The 13,238-nt window shown below is 46.2% G+C and overlaps 1 protein-coding gene across 2 annotated transcripts in view; it reads left to right on the top strand.

The window, feature by feature from the left end:
- KLHL3 (kelch like family member 3) overlaps positions 1-13,238 on the top strand; it is a 67,013-nt gene that overhangs the window by 23,531 nt on the left and 30,244 nt on the right. For both annotated transcript variants that reach the window (XM_018081049.2, XM_008921055.2), the window contains 2 exons: positions 6,957-7,073; positions 10,070-10,176. In XM_018081049.2, the coding sequence (XP_017936538.1) occupies positions 6,957-7,073; positions 10,070-10,176 (224 nt within the window). The remainder of the gene's footprint in view (positions 1-6,956; positions 7,074-10,069; positions 10,177-13,238) is intronic.

Genomic DNA, 13,238 nt, shown 5'->3' with positions numbered 1-13,238 from the left:
GCTCGTGGCTGGAACCTCGGGCAGCCGGCTTCGGCATTCCGCCGAAGACAGACCCGCTGGTATTTGCTGCTTTTCTGAGTCATGAATGAAAATCTGTAACGTCCGTGGAGCCTTTGGGGGTCGATTTTGCCACCTGCGTGTGTGGAAGCCGTGCCCTGCGGGCGTTAGGGCAGCGCAGGGGATCCCCCGTGTCCCTCGCGCGGTAGCTGGGCCATATAGACTTTATTTCCTGCAAGGCAGCTATTCTGCTCCAAAAACTGCAGAAGTGTTTACAGAATCGACCTGATGCCCACCGAACCCATAAAAGATGTTATTGCTGCGCAGGGACCTCAGGGATACAGAGAGATGTCCAGTGTTTCAGCTCTGCCCTTGTTCTTCCCCTCCGTCAGGTGCCTTTCGCACGCCAGAAACCTCTTGTGCTACTTCAAACTAAACATTAAGCTGGTTTGGGGTTTTTTTTTGCAATATTTTTTTAAAAACAGGATATGCTGAGTGTTTCCTTTTGTGCTGGTGACCTTGCAGTGAGTGGGGGAACAGTGAGGGGGCTTGACCTGCTGGTAGGACTGATAGTCAGGGCTTGACAGAAGTTTCGTTTAAATATGATACATTGAAAAATTAAGCTGGAATCAAGCCCCAAATTCTCGAAATTTTCCTTTTGTTGAGGCAAAACATTCACAGCAGCCTGTGGGAGGTGTTTTCCAAGCTCCAAGGGGCAGCTTTCTGCCCTTCTGTGACTCAAGTGATGCAATTGTTTGTGTATTTATTGTGCAAAACAAAACTTTCATCCTGCCACGTTTCTCTCTAAATTACATTGTAAGGCTTCTGCATCCTCTAGGGTTGTGGAGAGCCACCTCTGGATGTTAATCCAGATGTCAATTATTTTAAGTGCCTCGGAATCTTAGTTTGTCATGCTTGATGCCAGCTCATGGAATGGGATTTCCTTTTTTTTTTCTTTATTTATCTGAGTGAGTCTGTGTTTGAGGAAGTGGAGCAGAGCTGTTTTGATACCCCAGGCTGGGATCAATCCTTGGCATTGTTGCTTATTACCTTTTTTTGATGGTTACCAGCAATGGTCTCATTTTGACTGGAGGCCTTTTGCTGGGGGTACAGTGGTGAAAAAGTCACCGGGAAAGTACCTGGATTATTTTGCCTTATCCTGTTTTTCCAGACCATCTGTTTTTAGGGCATGAAGGATTGTCCCCATCAGCATGTTCTCTGCCTCTGGAAACGAGGAATGATTACCCAAATTGCTGCTTATATTTCTAGTTTTCAGGAAGAGGGAGGTGGTCCCGAACTGCTTGCAGGCAGTAATGATGTGGGGTTTGACTCTTGGCAAGGAAAGCTGGAAATATTCACCTGCTTTGGGCTTGGAAAGGGCACATTGTGTGGGACTGTGCCGAGGCTGCTGTGCCTGCTTGGGGCAAGTCCTGGCAGGGGGTGTTCAAAAATGACCTCGGTGGGTGAGCACCCCGGGCTGGGTCTGTGCTCGTTCTTGTGCTTTTGCCCCTCATTTCCACTCAGATCTGTGTCAGGCAGATTAGTCCTCAGATTTTACACTCTGTGACTTTTGTGATGGCAGAATTCCCCCCGGTTTTTAATATTACTGCATTTTCCATTTTTGTAGTCAGTGAGGAACACGTTGATGTTGCTCATATCACCTCTGACTCTGGTCCCTGGGCCTGCCAGGACTCAAATATCCTGTTAACTTGCACATCCAGGTTGTTCAGTGGTATCATGTGCCCATGTCATTGCACACAGGCAGAAGCAGCCGGGGGCAAGGGGGAATTAACCTGAAATATTCACATTTGGCAGTAAAATATTTCAGAATCCTGGTTTTCTTTTGCTGTGCTGATAGGGATTTTAGTTTTATGGAGAAATTGTGTAAGGCGATGGTCAGTCATGATACTCTGGTTCTGAATTTGCAAGATGTGTTTGAGTTTGAATAGAAAAAAATCCCTGGAATGTTAATTTTTTTTTTTTGTTAAAATATTAAAACACCTGATTTTTTTTATATTTGAGTGGAGGCAGTGTCTTTGTGACATTTGTTTGAGAAACACAATATTTGCCTTTGGTAAATGGTATTGTCATATTTGAGTTATTTTGTGTTGTTTCCATTACTGTCAGCAAAGACTTTTCTTCTCAGTAGTTCCCAAAGTCTGCTTTTCCCCTGAGGTCTCCTTTGATATGAATATCTCCTTTTGGGGATCTGCTCTATGCCAGTTGTGTGTTTTTCTGAGCTAATGTCTCCGTGTTGATGCAAGCACTAAAAAAATTCAACAAAATAGGAAAATAATATTGCTATTAAAAGAAAAATAATCCTTTCCATTATGCTGCCTCCCATACGTTTTAATGATAATGCATTTCTCTGAAATCCTCTCAAAAGCCTGCTCAGTATGTGGATTCCTTTAGTCACAATTTTTTTACTGTCTTTGTATAGACCTAAAGACAGTTTCAGAAATTGAGATTTTTATAACTATGCTGTTACACTGACTTATTTTTCTTCCTGTGGCTTGAGGAATAAAACTGCTGGACATAATGTATTTGCGCTGCGATTTTGGCCATTGATTCCAAACAGAGAATAAGGCCAGTAAAGGTAAAATGATTTTTATTTTTGCTAAGACTAAATTAATATTTTGGTCTCCATTTATCTTAGTAGAGGCATTTAAATTTTGAACCCTACTAACTGCTATTGGGCTTCTGTCACTTTTTTAGATCAAAGTGATGTCAAACCTCTCAGAAACTGGAGCTTAACATTTTATGGCCATGATTGTAACATATACCACAAAGAAGCTCTATAGCCTTAGAAAATTTACAGTTACCAGTAATTTCTAAGTTAATCTAAGGATATGAAGCCCCTGTGGAGACGGTGGATTGGCTGTGCTGTGGGAAGGGCAGGTTGAGTCTTTGGCTGAGCTTGCGGTGCTGAAGCTCTGTGGTGGTGGGGGATAACCAGGAGAGCAGAACTCAGCCTGTGCTGCTGTGGCAGGAGATTAGAGCAGCTCCCAGAGACCCCTCCAGTGATGCACAGTGGGATGAGGCTGGGCTGGACATGTCTGGAGTCCCATCACCTCTCCAGTGGGAGAGCCTGGTGGAGAAGGACCTCCGTGGTGCCCACATGGGGTTGGGAGCTGAGCCTGGTGGCTGTTCTCCCAGAAACACGTGCAGAAACTCGTCCTTCCCTGCTCTGAAGGAGAGTGCATTTGAGAGCTACCCTTCCTTCAGGGTGAACTCCTGGCTCCCATAAAGCCAGGGTTAGAATTGGATTTGGCAGAGCTGGGATTTTTGTTCCTGGGGTTTACCAGCTCTCTGCACGGCAATAATCTTGCCAGGGGACAGTTTATCTCTGAGGAAGGCTTTTATTCTTTCACATAATCTACAAAGACATCTGTAATTACTGCTGGTAACTAAGGCAACCCAACTTTATAGTTGATATATGTAGGCAGCAGAACAGTGGGTTAGGGGTTTTTAAAATACCTTTCTGTCCGTCGGAATGTGGGAATGCTCAGGCAGGAGCTGGGCTGTGAGCCCTGGGAAGCCTGAGCCCAACCCTGCTAGGGGTTCTGGAGAGGAGGAACATGGTGTTGATGGGGTACTGATTAGCTTCCCTGGATTAATTGGGGACCCTCAAATCAGGGTTCATTTGTTCTGCTTGGGGACATTGTTAAATGCCGTGCAGGAGGTGGCAGTGGGGTGGGCACTGTCTGGAACGAAGAGCCTCTCTGCTTATTTTAGGAGAATCCTGCTGTGTCCATAAAGAGGATGCTCGTCTGGCCCAGGGAAATTAAATCATTTGTCCATTCACTCAGTGCACGGCCTTGGATAGCCCAGGAATAGAACAAATTGCTCCTGGCAGCTGACTCGCGAGTCCTGCTGGTGTAGTAGGACATGAGCTTGGCAAACGTGAAGGTGCTGGGGGGGAAGTCCCCGTGGTCATGGGGTTCAGGGGCTCCAGCATGGCTGGGTGGTCTCATCTGATACCTTTGATCAGAGGACCCCATTCTTCCTTTGCTTCGATCCATTAAAATTACAACAGTTAATAATTCTTAGCCTTGTGGGGGGGAAAAAAAAATCTCAGAAAAGGGCTGTGCAATGTGCTGGTTTGTTCTTCTCAGGGGCAGCTTTTGCTTTGTGGCAGGTTGCATTTGCTTGGAGCGTTCAGGTTCTTGCATTTTTGCGTTGGAAATGTGTCGGTGATCTCTGAGAGTGTGTGCAGGGAGGTGTAAAATCTCTCTCCCAGATAAAACCATCCTCTGTTCATTACTGGCACACAGTTCTGTGGAAGCTGAGTTCGTCTCAAAGATGAGTTAAAGGCTCCTGGCCATTAATTTTTCAAATCTGTTTTTTCATATGAGTCATTTGGAAAAAACTTTAAATAGCATATCTTGATCTTTTTTGAAGCAAGTTTTTAACCAGACAATCTGCAGTATTTTTCTGTGGTAAGCCTTTGGCAAATTGTGAAATCCACCCCTGTTAATAAAGCTCAGGGTGTCTCTTTGGATGCTTTTTAAAAAAATTACCTTTTTGCTGCTTTTTGGGAAGAACTGCTTGATCTTTTCCCAAAATTCTGATGCAATTTTTTTGCTTTTAAAATACACAGCCAAATGTTGGTGGAGTTGAGGCTTTATGAAGCCTTGTTGATCTGACATTTACTTTGGTATTCAGCGAAACTTGCTGTGTCCTTTGAACTGTGTCTTTTGCCAGCGGAAAAGTTTGAACATAAAGGATCTTTGGTCTCCAGCACTGGAGTGCTCATAAATAAATCTCGGTGGTGTGCTTGTTCTTGTTAAAGAACCCCCATGACTTCTGTGTGCATCACTTGATTTGGGATCCGTGAGGCGTGTCTGTGATGATGCCCAGAGCAGTGTTCTGCAGTGTCCAGCTGTCCTGCCTGGGCTGTCTCTGACGCTGCCTTTTGGTTTCACTTTCTTTTTTTTTTATTTTCCTTTCTTTTTTGTTTACTTTGTTTGCTTCCTGTACGTGCTCTGGCTTTGGAAACTGAAAGCTCAGTGAAGTCACTTGCACTTCCAGAGCCTCATTCTTCCCTCCTTGGCTCTGTCCTGCCGAAGGGGCAGGTTTAGCTGTTCAAAAACCAAGGGTTTCTGCTGGGGTGTTCAAAGCTGTGGTCAAACTTCAGTTGGCCTAAGGTTTCCACCAGGGCTTTTGATAGATACAACAGTGAGGCTTAGCTGAATTAGGCTGTGTCCCTGGAGCCAGGAGGCTTCCTCACTGGAGTGTGCAGGCTTGGGGAAGAGCCGAGTGCCAGTGCTGCTCCATGCCCGTGGACACCTCTGGCAGTACGTGCAGCACAGAATGAGTTCAGCTTTCTCCAAGGATAGAAGAGCTGGTTGTGTCACTGCCTGGCACCAGTCCCCTGAGTACTGAGCCTTTAACATGAGATATTCTCCTTCCTGATTTTTTTTTTTCTTTTAATCCAGCCATACTGAGCTAATTGGATGACAACTGTAACAGAGTCTGGGAAGTTGTCTTCCTCCCTGGGACATGTGCTGAGTGATGTTGTGCTCAGCCTTGCGGCTTCATTTATGACTGAAAATATTTCACTTGCTCAGCAAAGTGAAAGAATTGGACTTGGCTGTTTTTTGGCATTAACCTTTTTCTCAGGCACAAAGCTGGAGGCTGCTCAGTATGCAGGGGTGTGTTTGAGCTGTGTGCAGCCTGGCTGCTGTTCAGCCTCTTGCTTTGAGAAGGACAGTGCAGCCCACCACAGACAGCTGGGGGGTGAAGAGCTCTGTGTGTCCTCAAGGGACACGGTGATGGTGACAGTCACTTCTCAGGAGCAGGCAGTGGGGAGGATGTGATGTTCAGCAAGGGCCTCACACTGTCAAGGGGGTTGTAAATAGTGTTGGTTTATCATGATACAAGCCCAAATAAGAAAGGTGGCAGGGAGGAGGGGACAGAGGTGAAGCTGTCCTTTGGAAGGAAGCTCTGAGAAGGTCTCGTGTCAGGCACATGGTGGGGATGGAGTTGCCTCCCAAAGTCTGCCATTCTCTTCGAGTTGGCTTTGACACGGACAGCCCTCCTTGACTTGTTTTATTTGCCTTTGCCTGCTGAGGGTTTGAGGGGTGAACCGTGGGCGTGAACAGAGCAGGGACCTGCCTCAAAGTGCTGCTTCTATCCCAAGTGGAAACCTTTAGCTACGAGTGATTTGACGCGCTCGCAGATTGGGGAGGTGGAGGTATCGACCCGCTGTCAATTCTGTGCAAAGAGCCAATGCTCCCAACAAAGTCATGAGGACACGTGTGTGCCTGAGGCACCTGTTGGCCTGGTTAAACATGGCACAGCACTGGGTGCTTCTGGGCTGACATTGGCTGCAGAGCTGGTGGTTCTGGTAGGAAGGTTTAATAATTCATTCCATATGTTTCAGTGGCAATAAACGGACCTATTTCTAAAATGGAAAAGGGATGTGGCCTCAGTAAAGCTAATGCTTTGGAAGATGGGCAGGGAGTTTTAATAGTCCTTTTCTGCTTACCTCTATAGAAGATACAAGTCATGTATTGTGTGCTTGCCTTTTTCAGATGGGACATTGAAGGCTAAACTTCTCTTTCTCCGTATGGATGTTAAAAAATCCGTGGTACTCTTGTAGTTCCCAGTGCTGAAGTCTATTTCTATTCAGTGAGGCGATTATGTTCTGGCTTGAATTTCAACTTATACTGCTTTCCTGGCCTGCAGCCTGTTAAACTGGGCTTTGTCCTCGAGTGTTTGGCACTTTTTTCTTTTCTTCCCTGCTGACTGAAATGTAGGCTGAGTTGGCTTTCAACACCCATGCAGAAGTAGCTGCATTTTGTGATGCTCTTCGTGTAGTGAACCTGAGCTGACTAACAAACACGTGAATAACTCCATGCTTAATGCCCTGTGCTGCAGTTTTACGATGCTCATTTTAGAAAGTGCCACTGAATCAAACTTTCTACTCCTTTTTCTTTTTTTGTCCCTCTTTTTAGCATTAAGCAGAGCCCCCGTTCCTCTGAGGCAGCTGAAGATGAAAAGGAGCAGCGCACAGTGACAGTCAATCCCTCTCACATGAGAAAGGCTTTCAAGGTCATGAATGAATTACGAAGGTACACTTTTGACTTACTGGGCACCCTCTGTCGTTTAGCAGAATTGTGCTGATTGGGAGACTCAGAAAATAGGTTGTGCCATCTTTGTAACAGCTAATGGTTGCACGTAGAGGATTAATCAACAAGTGGGAAGCTAAAATATAGCCCTTTTGTGGTGGTTTGCTCTCCCAAGCCTCAGACCTCTGTCTTCCCAGAAAAAGGAGTCAACTGTGGCTCAAAAATGTTATCTGAGCAATACCCTTCACTTATAGATAAGAATTCATTTAGTCTTTTCCATTACTTACAGCAAATTCAGCTGTAAACTATGTTCTTAACTGACATAATGGTCTCAAACCCAATGATAGAACATTATAGACATTAAGACACCTACACATAATTACAGACCAAAGATTATTAATGCACTGTTCTTAGTCTCTTTAACTAGCAGCATCACTCAGTCTGGGCTTAGCACTCCAAAGTAAGGGGTGAAAAAAAAAAAAAAGCAAGTGCTCAGGAAGAATGTCAGCTCTCTACTTGCAAATTGGAAAAAAGTTAAAAGAGAACACCTTGGTCTCTACACAGCTGTGTGGGTACAGGGAGAATGGAGGCTGAAAGAACATCTGTGAACAGAGTCTTCAAGAACTGCTGTCATCACATCAGCAGTGTGGTGGTGGCGGTTCAACACGAGTTGTTCCTTCATTGCTGCTATCCTGAACCAAACAGAAGTTCAGCAAGCACTTTTCTGACTAGCTCATTGGATTTCTTTACCATTCAAATAGACTTGGAAACCAGATTTTTAAAAGAATTCCTATGGAAAGTATGAGTGCCATACACATGGATGTACGTGCTCCCTCGCCATTGAAATGGTGTGATGAGAGCAAGGAACGCCCTCTACTCTTCAGGCACACTCAAAGTACTCAGAGATGCTTCAATAGCTACCTCTCCTCAGTGGATTAAGTACTTTCTGTAATATACACGTTCTCTGGTGTGGAGAATGATTGAAAACGTTTCCTTTCACAGATATCTGACAGTGATTCTCTGTTGCATAGGAACAGAAAATGGAAATATTGTAACAGTTACATGAAGCGGAGCATGCTGTAATTTTTTTCCTTTTTACTTTTAACTGGCATCCCTCTGGTCCTTTCTTTGTACTGAAAGCAAAGGATCTGAAAATAAAGGTTTGTGCAGCTATATTCAGAAATCTATTGTGCTCCTATTATTCCTTGTTAATTGAAGCATAGTGGGAATAACTGGAGATGGACAATGTTTCTTGGTGCCTGTGGTTAGCTAGATTTTGTGCAATACTGAAGTGACAAAATACAGAAGACTGAAAGCTGCCCTTAAGCACCTGTCTCATGTTTTCATCTTCTGAGTACTCGTTTTTCCGTCATCTCCTGCTGCTGTTTTGGAATATACAGGTTTCACATCTATTGTCCGTGCATTGAGCTTGTGATCTGTTAAGCTGTCAACAATCAGTGTTAATAGATACCTTGAATAATAGTGCCTCCCTTCACATGCATCCAGAAATGTCATACAGAGGGTGTAGAAAAATCTTGCTAAGCTTTTAACCTATTTGCAATATAGAACCATAGAATTGTTTAGGTTGGAAAAGACCTGTAAGACCATTGAGTCCAACTGTTAACCCAGCACGGCCACGTTCACCACTAAACCATGTCCCTAAGTGTCACTTAGGGCTTTAGCTTTCAAATGTAGATGAAATTATTTTATGAGTGGTACTTTAGATGGCTGTAGATGACTCCAAAGAGGAATTGAGCAGAGCACCTTTTGCATAAGCTGAAGGATATGAGGAAGCTTCCATTAAGAGGCTCATAAAGAGCTCCCCTCATTGCCCTTACCCCTTCCAAACTGGGGTGAACATAGAGTACAGACTACCAGTTCCTGCTTTCTTCCTGTTTTCCAACTTTAACCCTCTGTTTCACAGCTGTTTTGTTCACATACTAGGCATACCTAGTCCATTAGAAACTCTGTGTATGTTTATTTGATAACGAGGTTTCCTAAAGACAAAGTTCAGTGTGAAGATAAGCATTTCTGAAGAGAAGGCAACATCTAGATTTACAGACACTGATCCTTTTTCAGGCTTGGCATTTGAAAAGAACACCCCTAGTTTGCATTTGTATGCTTAAGCATCTTAAACCAACTTATTGGGAGGCTGAGCACTTCTTGCTGTCGGCATCTGTGAAGCTCTGTGCAAACATTAACTAATGAATCCTCAAAGGAGGGACGTGGGGCGAGTAGAAAAGGTCACTCCTTAATGAAGTGACTTTTCCAAAGCTGTACAATGAGTCAGTGGGGGAGCTTAGAAGGGTTTTTTTTTTTGTTTCTGTCTGGGACCCAGTTCTTTATCCCAGTGACTCTTAATCCCAGACTAATTCCTGAGGTAAAGGAAGTCCTCATGCCCATGGATAAACTCCAGTGATTGACACCTCCTCTCTGGCAGATGGCAGAGGCAGCCTCTCTGCTCATCAATGCCAGGACATGTTTTGGTGGTCACATTCTTTAGGGCCAAGCACGGAAGGAAGTACCGAAATCACTGCATCTTCCACTCTACCCTTCCCCTGTGGAAAGACCAAAGTGCTGCTGGTGTTCCCTTCTCTTACCGATCTGCTAGAGCCTGGCTCCAGGTAGTGCCCAAACTCTTAAGCTCTTCTGTACCTTCTCCAAGCCCTACTTGTTTGAGAGGTGGAAGGAGCCCCTTATCCTTTGTTCTTTGGGCAGTGTGTATGCCTAGTTTGACTTCCATTTTTTTTCCTGGGAAAAGCAGAACCACAGGCAGGGCTGCAGCATCAGTAGGATTCAGGCTTTGCTTTGTAGGCAAACAGTGATGGGAGCTGGTAGCTGAAGGATTAGAGGACCTTGCACTGGGATTTGGCAGAGGCTCAGGTGCTGTGTCTGTAGTGGTGGGTCTTCCACTTACTTTTTCAGGCTATACTGATGTAGCTTTTTGCCTGACCAGGAATTCTGAAATGACCTTTGTCTTTTCTGGTGTTTTTTTCCAGCAAGAGGCTCCTCTGTGATGTCGTGATTGTGGCTGAGACTGTGGAGATGGAAGCCCACCGCGTGGTCCTGGCGGCCTGCAGCCCCTATTTCTGTGCCATGTTTACAGGTACTCTCTTTGACACCACACGCTGTTCTGGGGTTGAACAGGCCATTGCAATCCCGAGGCCTCAGGCTGTGTCTCTGTCAGGAGCTGCAGCACAGGCAGAGGGTTTCCTTAAGAGAGAAGTGATACAGATAGGTCTGCAGTTTGCTAAGCTTCATGGATGATGCTGGTCATCCTTGACTAATTCCTTGAGGCATCTGTATGGTTGTGGGGTGCTTGTGTGGCTGTGGGGTGAGTGGGTAGCATGTGGGCCACAGTAAGGTTTACTATGGGGTTTGGCTCACTTGATTTTTTTGGTTATTTTTATTCCCCCTAACAAGACCGTGGGTCATGAAAACATTATTAACATCAAACACGTGTGCAGTGCCCTAAATGTTCATGGTGCACATCAAAGAAGTAGCTGGCACAGGAGTTGTAGTTTCAAGGCTCAGCCCTGCTGATACTGATTTGGCAGTCACAGATGTTTAATCTCCCATGGCACTTTTTTCTGCTGCCTGAAATAACACCGTTGTTCTCTCACTCCCAGTGTGTTTTAGCAGCCCTGCTTTTTGGCAGGGTGTGTTGCTGCAGTCTGGTATGTTTTGGTAAGGGCAGAAGGGAAGAGGAGGACAAAATTCTTGCTCTGTTGGCCCGATCACTGTAGCAGGTGCCCTTTGGAGGCTGTGCCCAGGCAGGGCAGCAAAGAAAGCCAAAGAAAGGCATGCCAATACTGAGGCAGGAGAGTGACCAGCTTATTTAAGTCATTCTAGTAAAATTAGTCTGGTCAGGAACTCCTTAGCTTCCTTCCTTTTCCTTGCCCTCCTCTCCAGGGTAGGAACTGACTTAACCAAATACAAAGAAAATGATTTTTACACCCCAGGGAATGGGTGTTACTGTCCCTGAACTCCAACATAAATGAGCTACAGGGGTTTTGCCCCTGTTTCATGTTCATTTGCTTGTAGTCTAGGGCTTGCTTCTTCCTTTTAAAAGCCTTGGGATTAGACCTAGTTTAATTTGCTTTGCTGGAAGCAGAACACAGCATTTCTCAGGAAAGAGCTTGTCATTTGGGAAGCTTTTTTCCCTTCTGTGATGGAGGTGGGGGGAGAACCTCAGGTATAAACAGATGTCTGAATGTGAGACGAGATGTGATGCCGTGGTGGCTTTATCAGTGTGATGAGCTCAGGTGGGAGAGCATTTGTGTTTTCCAGGGCACTGCTGCTGCACCCTGAAGTTGGTGTTGGCTGTGGTGGTGAGGCAGAGGAGCAAATGCTGCTCAGAAACAACTGTTTGTCAGGGCACCTCGAGCATGACTTGGGAGGGCTTGTGATGCTCGTTCCTGGCGAGACATTTAGTAAAGGAAAACTCTTGGAAAAACCCTCTGATCCTTAGAGGTCATCTGAGCAGGAAGGTGGTGGTGCAGGGCTGCTCATGTTTCCATGCAGGAATTCTCTGGGCCGTGTAATCCCTCGAGCTGTGAGTTAAACAGTAATCAGCTAACCACGGTCATGTGGCTGCTCGGCAGCTCCCCTGGGCTGGGTGACAGCCTGGGCAGCCGCCTGTCCCCTCCCCCTGACACATCCCCGGGGGCAGAGGGTCAGGCAGAGACCAGTTCTCCCTTTGCTTTCAGTCTGGCTAGTCCCAAATTCCTAAGGTCTGGATCTCTCTCTTGCGAAGACTGAGTGCGTGATCTCCTTCCAGCTCTGTGGGGGTTCCCTCCCTGCAAAGGGACAGTTTAAAATCACAGCTCCAACATGAGTTGGTTGTCATGACTTGATTTTTTCTGCGTTGCAGTTTTGCATCAGTGATGTAGCCAGTGGCTCAGGGACAGCCACACCATGGGGTGTTTGCAGGAGCTGCCTGTGCACGCTGAGTTCCCGCTGGAGGAGCAGCTTTCTGGGGCTGTGGGGGGCTGGAGGGATCCCCCAGCAGTGCCAGCAGCCACACTGTGAGTGAGTGATCAGCAGGAAGCTGTGAACAGTGGAAACCAAACTGAGACCTGCTGCTTATCCACCTTTGCCTGCTGCTTGCTCTGCAGGCCCCGTCCCTGACAGCTGAGCCTGACTTTGGTGTCATGAATGACCTTGTGATGACCTTGGAGTCTTTCCTAAACCATCTTCTGTCCTCTGGTTAGGCATTCCTCTTTGAAACAGCCTTGGGAAGCCTGAAAATGGGCAGGCACATCTTCCATTCCTATCTTCCACTGCTGTAGGGGAGATGGGACCCAGCACTTCCTAACTGAGTGTCCCTTTTTGCACTGGCTTTCTGTAGCATTTTGGATGGTGTCTGGTCCTCATTGGCACCATTCTGTGGGGATAATTTGGGACAGTAATTTTTGTCCACTTAGAAGAAAACAGTCATTTTGAAAAGGGTAGAAAATACTTCAGTGATGCTGCTGGGGCTGCTACTGTGAGATACCTTTGGAATGTTGGAAATGCTGAAGGAGGAAGCAAGTCTCATGTGCTTTCCCTTGCAGGTCTCACGTGCTGCTTCAAGGCACTCACCCCATGTGTGAGAGCCTGTAGTTATGTTATATGATGCACTTGTATTCTCCTTCAGCACATCTGGGACTTAGGAGGCAGGCAAAGCTGTCTCTGTGAAAGCACTGGGGAGCCTCTCTGGAGTGCAGTGTGTAGGAGGCAGGGCAGGCTGCAGTGCTGGGTAAACATGGCACTGTGAGCTGCTGCAGTTTTGAGAGTAGTTTATCTTGTGCCAGAGCAGAGCTCTGCTCTCTCCCTGCCCTCATGAGCAGAGGGGAACAGGGAAAGCACTGCTTTCCCTGTTGAGCATGATGCAAAAGTGTGCCTTCACAAGGGGCCATTGTCTACAAAGTCTGTCCCCTGAAGAGGGTCTGCTTGGAGCCAGTCCACCTGTTTTACCTGCCTTTGCTCCCCCATACCTTGTCCCTTGTGTCTGCCTGACTCTGCCCAGCCACAGAGGTGCAGGGACAGGTCTGTGCAGCACCCTGTGCAAGGCAGCCCTTTCTCACCACAGCCCTTAGGGATGAGAGATGATGGTAGTGCTCTGAGTTATTCTGTAACTGAGGTGTCAGGTAAGGTTTGAGCCTGACTTATGAGAGACATCCTGGG

Source organism: Manacus vitellinus, unplaced genomic scaffold (genome assembly GCF_001715985.3).
Source record: "Manacus vitellinus isolate BGI_N305 unplaced genomic scaffold, ASM171598v3 scaffold_51_pilon, whole genome shotgun sequence".
NCBI lineage: Eukaryota > Metazoa > Chordata > Aves > Passeriformes > Pipridae > Manacus > Manacus vitellinus.
The sequence above is the reverse complement of the archived record's forward strand: the minus strand, read 5'-3'. Positions and strand labels throughout refer to the sequence as shown.